The sequence below is a fragment of the Seriola lalandi genome, unplaced genomic scaffold (genome assembly GCF_002814215.2).
Source record: "Seriola lalandi dorsalis isolate HSWRI2012SDOR001 ecotype SW California unplaced genomic scaffold, Sedor1 jcf7180002054370, whole genome shotgun sequence".
Lineage (NCBI taxonomy): Eukaryota > Metazoa > Chordata > Actinopteri > Carangiformes > Carangidae > Seriola > Seriola lalandi.
In genome coordinates this window covers 81,152-96,705 of record NW_019524923.1, presented here as the reverse complement: position 1 = coordinate 96,705, position 15,554 = coordinate 81,152, and the positions used below count along the sequence as shown (strand labels likewise).

Below are 15,554 nucleotides of genomic sequence, written 5' to 3'. Positions count from 1 at the left end.
GATGTAAAATTCTTCCATTAAAAAATTCTACATGAATAAAAGTACAGAAGTATCACCAGCAAAATGTACTAAAAATATCCATAGTAAAAGTATTAATGATGAAGAATGGCCATTCTCATAGTTTAAACAGTATACTACTATAGTGGACTGTTATTAATATAAAAGCATTGCAATGCAAACAGCATTTCAATGTAGTTATATGAGTGAACCTTATTTGAATTATTTCATTACCTGTTGGAAAGTTCGAAGACCCCGCACATCAAGTGTTTTCACTTATTTTCTCCTGACCGTCCTGGTGGCTTTGTTGCAGCATTCGAATTCTCATATCAAGAAAAGCACAGGTGGAACAAATTTTGTTAGCGAAGACTCATGAAGTTTCATTAAGTGTCCCAGTAAACCATGCAGCTAAGTCAGCATGCGCATTACCAGGGCCCTGGAAGTGGATTTTAATGTTTTTAATGAATGCATGTTTTTAACTGTGTCAATTTTATAAATTACACATGTGGTTTTCTTGCTATGACATGCCAAAATGTCTGCTGTGAAAATGCCCATTAGTACATGGAGTTTGGTTACCTCAAGTAATACCCAGCAGAGCCTCGCATGACTCCAGCCTGATCAGGCCTAATCATCCACAATAAGTGAAAACACCTGTACGGGTATGCAGAGCCTTTAATCTTAATCTTAAATAATTCACCACATTAAATGTTTTGTATGTAAAATGAAGGGACACACTTCTCATGCTGTGATATTTGCAGTGATGATCTATTTAGTTCAGACAATTCACATAATTAATATTTTTCATTTACCATTAAATACTGTATTCTGTTTAGTAAAAGTAAATGCCTCATGTTTTTATGCTGATTAAAATACATTAAGAAGTAGATTATTAATAATGTATACATCTCATAGATCATGTCAATCAAATATTACTCTCTTTACATGATGCTGCTTTAAACAATAAAAAGTATCAATATTTAGATCGATATGTGTTCCTGAATCTGTATTGCCCACACCTACTGAATAATCAGTTGCAGATTGAATTTTCATTTTAATATAGCTCCTGTTTTTGACACATAAATGCCAATGTTCAATAGACAGTATGAATGAAATCTAATGAGGGGGTCATGTTTACTTGGAGGAGAAAACACTAACTATATAAGTATCTTATCCGGGCTTGTGGTGGATTCAGTCATGGAGGGGCGGGCTGACCAAAAAACACAGACATCCCCGCCCCAGCGCTGATCCTATTGGCGGGGCTGGGTTCCAAAGCCGGAGGGTCCTGCTTGGAGGGGTCCAGTGATTGGTCGTCCGGGTGTGCGTGTGCAAGCAGCGCAGCCTGTCCGTTTGAATGTGCAGGGTACTGGAGGGGATCATTTCCATGGACCATCTGTCTCGCTGGCTGCCCACACAACAAAGAAGGACCCAGGATGGTGTTAGTACATGTTGGATATCTGGTTCTCCCCGTCTTCGGCTCAGTTAGAAATAGAGGTATGACTAGCTGTGTGTTTTTTTTTTTTTAATCCTAACCCTAATCCAACAAATTTCTCGGCGTTTCTTCTTTTTAAATGTCCTTTTAAATGATGTAAACAGCTGACACCTGCTAGCAAGGCGAGCACGATAGCGACAGATAACATTAGCTGTCTTGCTAACTGTAGCGTCGCGTAAATATAACAAGTTAAAACGTGGTTACTGTGAGTGAAGGCATTTAATTTTATAGGAGCCACGAGTGTAATGTGTGTTAGTATGTTTCGTGGCCTGTTCACCGCACCAAATCACCGCAGCTGTCAAATGGCAGCCTCGCTTTTCCCTTTTATCGTCAGCGGCGGCGGCTAGCGCGGTCCTGTCTGCTTCGTCTTCCACTGCGCCGTGTTTACGTGCGTTTGCAGTTATTTTGTGCAGTCACTGCTAGTAACTACTGAACGATACCAACAGCTCGATGTTGTTCACATATACCAGCTCAGCTTATTTTTCTTATTTATTTATTTATTTATTTTTTGCCATTAATCTCCACAACTCTGTTTGGATTTGTCTTTAATTTGGCCGTGCAAGCAGCTGACAACATGACAAGGGCTGTTTGCCCCTTTGTGTGCAACTGGCATCGAGTGTGTTGATTTCCTGCGCTCATTTTACCCTGACTTTTATGACTTATATCCAATTAACGCATCTCCAATTTAAAAACAGGCAGTGTAATGGTTGTACCTCAGGTTAGGAGCTATTGTAAATAGACTATAAAATGGTGGCATTTTGGCCAAACCTTAAAATAAAATGTTTGTCCGATGGAAAGCGACAAATGAAACCTGCATACTACGCTGCAGGCGCTCCAGCAGTGAAAATCTCAACAGCATAAAGGCGAATAATCACATCCGTTCAATTGGGCACAATAACAATAACATCATCCTCCATTGCAGTAGGCTATCTGTGTTGATTATGTAATAATAATAGTAGTATTAATAATAATTTGACGTGCATTGTTAAAACTACATGCAGTAGCACCAATGATTTCATTGTGCTTTTATTTGTGTTCTTTTTTCCTGTTCCATAGTATCGAGGCTGGCTCTACATTCCGCATTTCTCAGACCTTTGTCCCCCTCCATTGTGTAGCTAACGATCATCTGCTGCTGTCTGCCGTAGCCTCTGCCTGTTCTCTGCATCTAGCTGTATTGTGAACCCCTTCTTCCTCATTTCCTCTTTCCATCTGAAGACGACATTGGCATTAAAACCGAGTTCCCACTCATACCGTATCCTTCTGTGTAACAGACTAAAGAATAACACCTTCTGTAGAAAACAGTTTGTCTTTATTTATACTGTCATGTTGCTCTTTAGTGAATAACCCATTTGTAGCATTAGACTTTACTACAGACTGTCATTGTGATTCTCCCATTCAGTGTGGATAGACTACATTCTGCTGTAAATTTCTGTAAAGTGGATACATTTTGATCCTCCCCGATTCGATTACAGCCAGGCTTGATCGAACTCTTTGAATATTGTCTCCATCCCCTATTTGCAAAGGTGCATTGTACCAGTGCTTGTATGATCACCTTCTCTAAATCACTTTTGACCAGTAATCTTGTTATCCTAACATTTGCCAATTGGCCAATACCCTGCACTACTAAAAATCACAGTAATTTGTGTGATGTTATTTTCACCTTTGATGGTCCACTGCACTTGCTATAGTGGCGTCCAAACGGCTGGTCATAATCCTATCCATGTGTGAAAGCCTTTGTTCCTGCTTGCTGAATTGATTTTGTCGGTCACAATAAATTGGCGAGACTCAGATCTAACTCATCTTGCCATTTTGAAAATCCCCCCCTATCATTCACAGCCCCCTCTCGAGTCTTTCCTCAGACACCTCCAGAATGCTATCCATTTTACAGGGATGTGTATATCCTGCACTGCTGTAGAACTCCTTTTTAGAATCAAAATGTCTTTTATTCTTTGGTTGTGGTTTTCTACCTTATGTTCTTGTATTAGATCCTAATGCATGGTCATTTTATACTTTTGTTTTTCCACATTGAACAGCAGATTCCAATGTAATCTTTGTGTAGAGATGTCCCTGCTGTACTGAAATGTGCTATAAGCATACACATCTACTCATTGGATGCTGCTTCTGTTCTGTTAACCCTACAGAGAGCATGGTCGGGCCTTGCCTTTGGTCTTAATTTGCATGGTATTATTATGGTTATATAGGACTTATTACTCTTATTATTACTATTATCACACAGTGCCACACATCCTAATATTTTCCAATAAAGACTGTAGTTTTCTTCCTAACCTTCAGTGTGCTTTTTGCTGATTTCCATGTGTTCCTCCCCTCCTCCCTCCACACTGTGCTGTCACTGAGACGGTCCCCTCACTCTATATGTGCTCTCATTTCTCAGCTGTCTTTGACAGAGTTTCTTCAAGTTGCTGCTCTGCTTAGTTTGGAGTAGGGGCAACCAAATTTTCTATCCATTAAAAAAGAAAAAAAAAAGCATGTTTATAGTGAAACACACCGGCATTGATATTTAATGTTACACGCTGTCATTCCTTCCTAATCCATACACTATTGTTTATAAAACAAGACACAGCCTCCCTCACATCCACTCATTGGTGTTCATTGGTGTTGAATTAACATTGGAACCACTTTGAGCGATATGGACAAATTCTTCTATCATGGTATATATCATTTTCTTTTGGCATATCGATGTATGTGGTGATATACCACAGTCCGTTTTCTGTAAAATTTTTGTAAAAACCAGAGATGAATGAGTTTGTTAATCCAGCAATTTTTTTTTTTTTAAATGGAAAAAAATCAAGGTACTTCAACATGCTGATGCACAAATCATGTTAGAAATGTTGCATTTGATATGCAGCATTGCCTAAAATGGCCTAATACAACTAAAGATATTAAAGGGTCATTTGCCAGGGCATAAATGGTATTGCAAATGCCATTTATACAATGGCAAATTATAGTCTGAGACCACTTTTCCTTTCACTTGAATGGGACTGTGGTCTCAGACTCCATTGTATTTATTATTTCGTCCTAATTTAAGGGTGAACAGACTTGTATCTAAACCCCAAAGACCTTTTAAGTCTCTCTTCCTTATAATATATAACCACTGGGCTACATTCTTCTGTAGGTTGTGCAGTTCTTTCGAATGTGTTGTTAAAGGAATAGTTTGAGATTTTGGGAAATATGCTTATTTGCTTTCAGGTGAAGAGTTAGATGAGAAGATTGATATCACTTTCATAGCTGCACAGCAAATATGAAACTACAGCCAGCAGCTTAGCTTAAAGTAACCAAACATGTCATTTTTGCACTTGGTTTAAGGAAAGGAGAGATAACATGTTTATAAGTGAGCTTTGGAGATGCTGATAGGTGGATTCTGTTACCATTTGAAAGAGCCAGGCTAGCTCTTTCTCTCTAAGCTAACCGGCTGCTGGCTTGTACTTAACAGACAGAAATCAAAGTGGAATATTGTCATTTAACTCTACACCTGCGAATTGAATAAGTAGATTTTCTACTATTCTTTCAAATGTGTAGCATTATGAAAAATCAGCCTGGCTCAATCACCAAATTGCGACTATTTTATTTGTGAAGCCTTATATCTGTGTCTCCATGTCATGTCTATAACTTTTGGGCTCTTTCATTTGGTTCTTTTCTCTTTAAGTAGCATAACGGACCTTGATACATTCATACAAGTAAATTATTCGATCACTAGAAAGCAACAGTTTTAATTTGTAAGAATAAATTCCTATAGTCATCCAGAGGTATGTTAGTAGCTTCTGACAACAACGTAACAAAACGTAATGTGTGTCATTGTGCAGATAAGGCTTTTGATTATTTGTTGCAGGGAGTCTAATATGAAATGAATGTGTTGACATCATTTTTGTCAGTAAGTGATGGTAATATTGCACTATAGGTTGCCTACAAGGGCCTTAATTTTAAACACAAGTGCTGAATGTTTATACTAGCCTACAAAACTATTTGGTTTATAAGTTTTACTTTTTTGTAATTGTTAAGTTAATTACCGTCTTGGCTTTATGGATCGCTCTCACTATAAACAAAGCATTAAAAAGCCTTTGCTTCTCTGAAAAGTTTTGAAGTAGGGCAGTTGGTCACATCATGTAGCACAGGCTCTGGTGTCATTAATTCTGAGTATTTAGCTGCACACTTTAAATATAGATTCAGCAATTTAAGGAGTTTTAAAGTGTGGGACTCCCTCCTGTCCCATTCCAGCCACTTGAGCCTTACATCTGTTCACAATGTCTGAAATAGTCAGAGTTATTTATGAGCAGACATAAGGTGTGTCTGAGAAATCGCCATATGTGCTTGGCAATTTTTGCCACTGACTACAGCAATAGACTTTTGAATAACTTCACTGCTGTAATGCATATGTTAAATCACGGTAGCTGCATTGGTTCAGACCACATTAACATCAGATGTTTTGTCTTTCACTGAGCAACCACCCTGTCCTTATTTGACCCATGTACAGAATCAAGGTCAGTAAGCAGTGTGCAAGCATGGGCCATCTAGAGCAATTTGTATGTACATTTTTAGTCCAACTGTACAACACAGAGGCTTATTTCTCTCCTTACTCCGGCACTCTAAATTGTGAGTCTGCAAATCACCAATATCAGCTGGTGTGGTGATGGATTTCAAATAAAAAACTGCATAATACACGGCTCTGATGCATGATGGAAGACCACCGGACTAGGCAGAAGACAGGATTACGTTAGAAAGGAGGTGTGATTGCAAAGCTGCAGTGATGGCAGCGGGAGGGCGAGGAGGGGGGGGAGAGAGAGACAGGTTTAATGTCAGACTGCTGCAGTCGCTGGTGGGCGGTGCTTATGGGCTGTCACTCACACAGGGACACCATGCTGCAGCCACATTGTGGGGGAGGGGCTGCCTGTGTGCAGCAGCTCAGGGGCTAGGAGTGAGGAGAGGTGGATGAGGAGTGTATGTGCATGTGTTTGTGTGGATGGGTGGGGGTCTGTTCTGCACCAATCGGGCATTTTATGTCTAAGTCAAAGTGGAAGCAGAGATGTAACACTGCTGGCAGCACTGCAATATGTCAAATATTAATGTCAGCAGTTGATGCTGTGGAAGAGCCCAGAGACAAATAATCTGATGTTTACTCTAAGCTTCACACGGAGTCCAGTCTTACCAGGTCACAGGCTTTATACAAAAGTGACGTGCAACCTTTTACCAAACCGAACCACCAGTCTGCCATTTCTGCTCTACTTCCTCAGCCAAATGTTTTCAGCCTGCTCATGGCTCTCAAGGTCACTGGCTTTCCACATCCAGAGGCTACATGCAGTGAAGCAAAACAACAATCGTGCAAATATGTCATATTAGTAATACTTAAAGAAATAGTTTGACATTTTTGGAAATCCACTTATTTGCTTTCTGGAGAAGAGCAAAGACAGCTGGTTAGCTTAGGTTAACTTAGCTTAGCACTGGAGGAGGAAACAGCTAATTTGTACCAAAGCTGGCGTGTCAGACTCTTTCTTGGGTGAGACATAGTTTGTCGTGTTTTCATTTTGGTTTTTGTAAGATTTTGTAACTGCTACACAAAGCAAGGCTAGCTGTCTCCTCCTGTTTCTATTCTTTGTGCTAAGCTTAGCTAACCTAAGCTAACCAGCTGCTGACTTACAGTTAACAGATAAACATGAGTAGTATCAATCTTCTCATTCAGAAAGTGAATAAATGTATTTCCCAAAATGGCAAACTATTCCTTTAACTAAACAAATTAAATATATATAATTCACATCTATTTCATAGATTTTGTGTTTAAATTCAATGAAAATGTTACAGACGATGTTATGCAAATTAAATCTCAAGTCAGTGAACCATCTTCTGTTAATTAGATTTGTCAGCAAATGCTAAATATATCACAAACCATTAACTAATAGCTAAATCCTCCCACTTGCTCATATTAGGCATACGGTGTCACTCCATATTACTGTTTAGCAAGTCCAGATTTAGTCTGCCTGATTCAGCCTGGGACGGTTGACACAGCAGTAGATTACATAATTGTTTCTTATAAAATACACAACTTGAAGACTGAATATATTTCTAGGGCATACAGAGGGACAATACTCAGGTATTTCATATACACACTGCACAGTCCATCTTCCACACACACTGTCTGCCTCCTGGTCCAGAAACCTTGTAAGTTGTAATGGGAACTTCAAGTAATGGTTTGTCACCACCTCACTCTCCGTCCAGCCCTCTTTTCTGTGAGCTCAGTAATTTGTATTGATTGTTTTGTTCAAGTCAATACAGAGGTGATTCAGTTTGACTACCACACAATCTCATGTCTTCTCCACCTCTAATAGGAGGGGTGGGGGAGGGTAGAAATGGAGGCGGATAATCTTTTGAGCCCACCTCAGTTGCTGTGGTGCCTGACTATTATCAGACTCATAGAGGGTTTTAATGAGAAATCTACAGTGTTCCTTCAAACAGCAATCACAATATAGAACCTAAATCTATTAAATAGACTAGAGATGGACTGCAGACAACCCTTGGTGCTGTAGATCTCCTCGGAAACACCCCAGGCAGCTAGTGAAGATCCATCCTCCCTGCTGGCTATACTATGGCAAGTGGACAGGGAGGCCACTGGGTGCAATCTGTCTGTGGGTTTAGATGGTGCTCCACAGGGGTCTCAGTGTTTGTGTCATCCATCTGCTGTTTTGTCTGTCTTGTCTTATCTCTTCCTGTGTCAGGACTCTCCTATTTTTATGTTCTCTCAGTGTGATCGGTGGTTGAATGTTTTTGAATGTCCTTGTGTGTGTGAGAGGGAGCCAGAAAGGCCTAATTTGTCTTATTAAGAGCAGTTATGTGTGTCAATATGTGCTCGTCACTGGTTTGTCTTGGTCCCTGTGGTGTCTGTTTAGTTGGACGTAATCACAGGCAATTCTGATCACTTGCATTTATTTCCCATAGGAGCACACTTCACCAGGCATCACAATAGCCATGCTACCTCCTGCCGACACTTTCACCTGGGCGCTCCCCAGGCGCCCATCTCAGCAGAGTTCCCTCTAGGACATGCCAGCCAGCCCCCTCAGACAGGCCTGGCCACCCACCTGCCCCCGGCACACCATCCGCCCCTCACTGCCCTGCCTGCACCCCCTCAGTTCCAGGATGTGCCGGGGCCTCCATTCCTACCTCAGGCCTTACACCAGCAATACCTCATCCAGCAGCAGCTTCTTGAAGCGCAGCATCGCAGGATCCTCCCACACTCCAGGTAAAACCACGAATACATGCTAATTCAGATAAATATACATATAATACCAAGTTAAATATTTCTATCTTATTGCAGAAGAACCCAGGAGCGTATTCCCCTGAACCCTCACCGACTGCGTTCAGGCTATGAGTACTCCCCTCCCCTCCACGTTCCCCAGCCAATGACACAGCAGCCACGGTACCTGGCCGAAGGCACCGACTGGTGAGTCACTGCTGGAGATTAACAAGAGTCCTGTAGAGTCCAGAAATTATCCCCGTCCTTTCATCTCTGCACCCATCTGTCTGTCTGTCACATTGCCTAACATGGGTGACAATGTTGATTTAGCTGCCTGTCTGTCTGCCTGCAGGGATCTCAGCGTAGATGCGGGCCTCCCTCACCACCAGTACCAGCTCCAGCAGCTTCCACAGCACTATCAGCATTACCTAGCCTCCCCTCGAATGCACCACTTCCCCAGGAACACATCCTCTGCACAAGTGGTATGTTCAACACAGACTGTTCCACCCTGCTATTCTTCATTTTGAATTTTACTACCATAATAATTTTTTTCAATAGATATCTTCGCCTGTAAATTAGAGTTTTTTTCTCCAATGGGCTGAAATTGATGCAGCAAAACCAGATTCCATGCTTTTTTTTCTTCCTTGTCAGTACTGGCACCTACATTACCCACAATGCAACTTGAAGTACAAATGCTATGAAAAAAACTACAATTTATGAGACTTAACACCGCTCCGTCTGGAGCCACAAACAACCTTATACAGCTTTTCACACAGAAACTCCCAAAGACCTCTAACCATTCTTAGATGTATAAAACCAGTGGAGTTCCCCTTTAACTCATAATAATTGGTTCTTTTCACACAGATCTCTTTACGTTTCACACAACTATCACATAGCCAACATTTTCCTCCATAATAATCATAAAGTTTCACATAAAGGGACGCACTGGAATGTGATGTTAATTCTTACATCAACCTCCTTTTGGAGCGTGTATTTGCTTGCTTAACAATGCATCAAAAGAATGGAGAAAAACTGTATTTAGCTGCAGGATGAACCGTGCTGTAATATGATGGAGTTCTCTTTTGCTAGGTTGTGCATGAAATCAGAAACTACCCGTACCCTCAGCTGCACCTGTTGGCACTGCAAAGTCTGAATCCTTCAAGGCATGCCACCGCTGTGCGAGAAAGTTATGAGGTAGATATATTTCGCAATACATTTCATATATTTTCCACCCATCCACCCATCAAAGCCAGGACCCTCGTCTTTTTTTTCTTTTTTTTTAAACAAACTTTCAAGCTTTGTGTCACTTTGCCATCTCATCTGCATCTTTATTAGTTGTATTAAAGAACTTGAACTTTGTCTATACTGTTGTATTCTAGCTGAAAAATAACCTCACATTATGTTCCATTTGGTAGCCGTTCTAGAGCTTTCAGTCATATCACATGATCATGTGATAGGAGTTTGCTCTGTTGTCATGTCAAATGTAGATCTGTTCAAATTTCTTTGAATGCTTAAAGGGCTTCTTATTCATTTTGGAATAATACATTGACGTTAAAGTGAATTCTTGAACTTGGAAACATCAATTGACAAAACAATGTCAATTTAGCAGCTGTTATAGAGTATTCTATTATATTCCGCTCTGCTTTTTCTTCAGGAGCTGTTGCAGCTGGAGGACCGGCTGGGGAGTGTCAGTAGAGGAGCTGTCCAGACAACCATAGAGAGATTCACCTTCCCACACAAATACAAGAAGGTAGGGCAAATAACAGTAACCACAGCATGTTAATAACTCAGAGACATAAACTATTGATTATATTTACACGGGGTTTAATGGCCTAATATTATGCCGTTCTGTGTAATTTGACCTGCTAACAGAGAAAGCCCCTGCAGCTGAAGATTGGAGAGGAGGAGGAAACAGATGTGGATGAGAAATGTACCATCTGTTTGTCCATGCTGGAGGATGGAGAGGACGTCAGGTGAGAAATCCCTCAGAGCCCCAGAATCTGACTTTTTCACTAAAACATCACTTTTCTGTGAAGAAAATTCAGAAAGCTTCAAATAAAAGTTCAACAGAATGCTTATTGTGTTTGTGACAAAGAGTTAGATGGCAGTATTGGTGTACTGGTTTACCGTTTGGTAAATATGAACCTACCACCTGCGGGCAGTTAGCTTAGCTTAGCACAAAGACTGCAAGGGCAGGGGGATCAGCTAGCAAAATGCTAACGAATTACACATACTAACACCTCTAAATGTCACAAATTACCATCTTATATCTAATTTATTGAGCAGTTGTCAGGTAACCAGCGCTTGCCCAACACATAAACCTCTGGTACATTTACACTTTGGTTACAGTTGCAGTTAAACAATCATGTTTTTAGTCTTTGTGCTAAGCTAAGCTAACCAGCTGCTGGTTGTAGCTTCATATTTAACACACCTATATCAGATCTTCTCATCTCACTCACATCATAACATGAATAAGCATGTTTCCCAAAATACTGGACTATTCCTTTAAACATTCACACAAGCACATGGACTTAGACATGCATTCATAACCAAGTTGGGGGGTGAGTTTCAGGAAGAACTGTGCCCTGGGATGAGGACAGAGAGTCAGTTTACAGCATATGGAGTCTCAGCTGTCTGAGAGGCGTGTAGGATTCACGACTCAACAGAAGTTGTCTCTACATGCCTGAATGAACAAAATTAACTCCCTGCAGGTTTCAGAAGTTCTTTGCAAGCCAGTAACTGTCTGCACTGGGACAGTCATGCTTGCCAATGTGAATCAACATTGACCCCGTGTCTCTCTGTCTCTCTGTCCTCCAGGAGACTGCCCTGCATGCACCTATTCCACCAGGGCTGTGTGGACCAATGGCTGGCCACCAGCAGGAAGTGTCCAATCTGTCGAGTTGACATCGAAACACAGCTGAACCCTGACAGCTGATGAGATTCAACCTCCCCTCCCCTCACACTCTCCTTGTCAATCACCCTTGTGTGGTTCCTGCTTTCTTCCACCCCGGCTTGCCGGCCTCTCTCCCCTCCCGTTGGGTGCTTTGCCAAATGTCTCCAGACTTCATATGACATCATCACCCTTCTGACTCACGCTTTACTGAGCCAAGCCAGGATAACTAACTGCACGAGAGGCTGCAAAGGACTCTCTTTATATAGAAGCACATCCCTCTGGAAGCAAAAGACACGCAAACACACACAGACACACAGACACACAGACACACAGACACACAGACACACACACACACACACACACACACTCACACACACACTCATGTACACAGGGTTTACTTGTAGCTTGCTGGTCAATAGTGGGGTGTTGTTGCTGTTGTGGTGTTGTACTTGTAGGTAGCCCCGGGCTGTGTAGCATGTCCTTAAAGCCATGACTTAATGTCCTGAGAGTGGAAAACACATAACCCCACACTGAGCTGGCTACTTTCTCTCTTTTCTCTCTCTCTCTCTCTCTCTCTCTCTCTCTTACATTTCTCTCTTTTTAAACACACTTCAATCAAAAATGAATATTCTGCCACATAAGAAAGCTTAACAGAAACTAAATGCTCTGATGCCATGTTTACCTAAAGATCATTTGTGGTCGTAGTAGAGTAGCAGTAACCAACAAGTGATATCTGGTGCAATGTCGCCTTCTTGGGGACAAGCGCCAGCTACCTGATGTTTTAATTCTATCATGCAGCTTTGACATTTTGCAATACAGTTGTACATTTACCTTGGGTTGGTGTCATGTGAGATGGTGTCATGTGAGTAGGTCTCTCTTTCACTGCCGCAGACAACCGAGCCCAGTGATCGAGTTGTTGTGTGTTTAAAATTTAAAAAATAGGTAGAAAGTGTTTTACCAAAATGCATTTTGTCACAGTGTAGCTTGAACCTGACGTGCAGGTTCACATGTGTGTGCTCTGCCCTGCTGTGTGTGACTTCAAGAATGTGTCTAACAAAGGTGTGGGTGTTCAAAAAGTGCAAGTGTGCGTGTGTTTAAAGGGTTTCAGGCAACACCTTGACTCACTGTAGGTTAATAGCATGGCCATTGGAGTGCTTATACAACACAAAGCCAAAAAAAAAAGGGATGAAAAAAAGGAAACTATCATGCACCGCAGAATGAGGTGGGAGGAAGATTTAGCTACCCTTGTACCTGCATCTTCATCTGGCGCAGGGCCAGTGGCAGAACAGTGTGTACTAAAAATGCATGTTTCATCGTCGACTTGGGCTGTTAGCTTTGGTAGCGTTACTTCAATTTAAAAAGGTACAGAGATGGCTGTGCATGACTTAGTTAATCTGAGCTGTGACTATCTTCTCAACACTAACAAACAAACAAACAAACAAAAAAATGAGCACGGTGTCAGTGGCTGCTCCCCTGACTTGTAGCGTGTGTTCATCTTGTCCCCTTTGGGTGCAACGATGGGATCCTCTTTTCGATGTTAACCTTATTGCCTAAAGAACAAGCACATGTGACAATAGTTACAGCAACAAAAGTTTTTTTTTCCTTGGTATTGCATTTGCGTTGGTTTATATTTAGGTATAGATTCATGCAGTGTTTCAGCAGAGAGAGGAGCTTGCGTATTGATCTTCTGTATTTGTGTGACAGACCTCCCCTCGTGGTTGCTATGCTGGTTGCTATGCTGTATTGCTAGAACATGTAGAACGTGGTGCGACGGAGGCAGCCTCCCTCTCACAGTGCACACAGACACGAGATGACACGACAGCAGGAAAACGTTCAGGCTGTTAAAACAAGTCGTGGTCTCACCAATTTTCACTTCTTCTTTTTTTTTTTTTCCCTACGTGTCGCCTCATCATTTCAGCTCCACAGGGCTGTGTGTTAATGGCTGCCTTTAGGACCCTCACTGTCCTATGCACTGTGATAGTAAAGGATAAGATTTGGCCCAGAGTCTCTTTCAGCCTCGTGGGCCAAGGATCAATCAACAACGATTACTTCTCCCTGTCTTGTGCACTGCCAGTGTTGACACTGCCTCCTCCTGTAGTGGAGTCATCTGTGATGAAGTTTTCATAGTTTACACAGGGTGTTGTCAGTTGAGATGCCTTAAGTATTTAACAATCATAATTTATTACTAACTGTAGATATTGTGGGTATGTATTTAATTTTGTATAGTTTTTTGGGGGCGACTGAATCATAATTTATTTATTTAGAAATAACACAAAAATGCTATGAAAAAAACTATTACCTCATTTTTGCATTGTTTTAAATGGGAATGCTTTGCATGCAGTTGTACTTTTTGGAACACTAAAAGTTAAAGAAAAAAAAATTAGCCCTGCTGTTTGATCTCCACAAGCTGGCTGTGCGATGTTTACTGTCCAAGGCTGAGCTACTGAGCCTGCTCTCCGTCTCTCTCAGTCTATCTCTATGTCTCTCTCTCTCTCTCTCTCTCTCTCTCTCAATCTATCTCATGTGGTGCTGTGGATCTTGGTTACATTCCATTCAATGCAATTTCTCTGATCCCCCATGCTGTGATGTAGTGGACAAACTGCAATGAAGTGAATTGGTTTTAGTTTGTGATTTCTTTCTTTTTTTTGTTTTGCACTCACTTGTTAAAATATGGGAACCCTCTCACTGGCAAAAAAAATGGTAGTTTAGATTATTTAATATTATCACTACAAACTCTGGCTTTTGTTCTTTTTATGCTCTGCTTCTCACAATGCACTATGGGTCTTAATAATGATCATCCGTGAAGCATGTTCCTTCGCTTTAACTCTTTGTATCTATCATTTACGTTTCATCTCTCTGGTGTTTCTCTTCAGTTCTTTTTCCAGAATAGTTTGTAGACTTAAGCATAACAAGTGCCTCGCTTTAAGTGTTAGGAGATATTTCCATATTACTGACACCATTAATACGTAACAATCAATCCATGAAGCCACCATGCCTTATTGGTTGCATAATTAATTAAAAGGATGGGTCATGAAAGTGCTAAGATAACATTTGACAGGTGTCTACAAAAGCCATTTTCCTCAAAAATTCAAGTCAAACTGTCCAAAAGAGCTGTCGGTTTGTAGGACTGAAGCATCACATACTGTGGAAATAGTTCTGACTACAAAGAGGCATGTTTCACTGTGGGCTTTACAAATATTACAGTCATCTTCCTTTACTTCATGTCTCTATTCTGTTCATCTTCTATCTCCTATTCTCTCCACTGCTTTTTTTATTTTATTTTACCGTCCATCCCTCCTCTCAGAATCTATCCTCTGTTTCCTTTCACAGTCTAAAAGGAAGGCAAGGATTTTAAAGCACAACCTTTTCTAAAAATGCATGTTTTCTCAGGTTTCAATATAGTCTCAATGGTTTAATAGTATATGGTGAAAATATATACAAAGAAATATAACAGAAAAAAAAATATTAATTTTGTTGCTGCTTGAATCTGAAAAACAAAACTGAAGAGAAAATCCCAAAAAGTGCCAGTGAAAGGGCTGCCGCCATCCTTGTATGAAAATCTGCTGTTTAGCTGTGACTGCGCAATGTTTTTCAATATAGGATATTTTATCTGAAAATAGAACTATTTATCATTAATATTAAAGCAATAGCGCATTAATGGTGATGAGTGTGTTGATGAAGAAATGGATGAGCATATTATGGGTAAATGTTAGATTCACATTTGGTGGAATTTTGTACTTTATTTATTATTACTACTAATAATAATGATAATGATTTCAAAAGTTGCATTGCTAAACCCAAACTGTTCTGTTTTGTTTTTTAATTTTAATTTTATTTCATGGCTTGTATATTATCCTTTTGTATGTGCTCTTTTTGTAATAAATTGGATAAAATAGACTTGTTTTTGACCTCTATATTTGCATCTTTAATGGTCTCAA

At 40.6% G+C, this 15,554-nt stretch overlaps 1 protein-coding gene across 3 annotated transcripts; it reads left to right on the top strand.

Moving 5' to 3' along the window:
• The first annotated feature begins 1,311 nt into the window (after positions 1 to 1,311).
• ark2ca (arkadia (RNF111) C-terminal like ring finger ubiquitin ligase 2Ca) lies at positions 1,312 to 15,513 on the top strand. Of its 3 annotated transcripts, none has more exons than XM_023408644.2 (8): positions 1,312 to 1,488; positions 8,429 to 8,729; positions 8,805 to 8,930; positions 9,076 to 9,205; positions 9,813 to 9,917; positions 10,381 to 10,473; positions 10,596 to 10,696; positions 11,541 to 15,513. In XM_023408644.2, the coding sequence occupies exons 1-8, from the start codon at positions 1,428 to 1,430 to the stop codon at positions 11,656 to 11,658; spliced, it is 1,035 nt and encodes a 344-aa protein (XP_023264412.1). In that variant the 5' UTR covers positions 1,312 to 1,427; the 3' UTR covers positions 11,659 to 15,513. The 3 variants fall into 3 exon arrangements, with proteins under 3 accessions (XP_023264412.1, XP_023264415.1, XP_023264411.1); XM_023408643.2 differs by having other exon boundaries at positions 1,313 to 1,488; positions 10,378 to 10,473; XM_023408647.2 differs by lacking the exon at positions 9,813 to 9,917 and having other exon boundaries at positions 10,378 to 10,473.
• The last annotated feature ends 41 nt before the right edge of the window (positions 15,514 to 15,554 follow it).

Bases quoted from the DNA above. Each gene is read 5' to 3' on its own strand.
- ark2ca (XM_023408643.2), top strand. From the start codon at position 1,428: ATGGTGTTAGTACATGTTGGATATCTGGTTCTCCCCGTCTTCGGCTCA. The intron at 10,474-10,595 runs GTAGGGCAAATA...ACCTGCTAACAG, and splicing joins TCCCACACAAATACAAGAAG to AGAAAGCCCCTGCAGCTGAA. The intron at 10,697-11,540 runs GTGAGAAATCCC...TCTGTCCTCCAG, and splicing joins GAGGATGGAGAGGACGTCAG to GAGACTGCCCTGCATGCACC.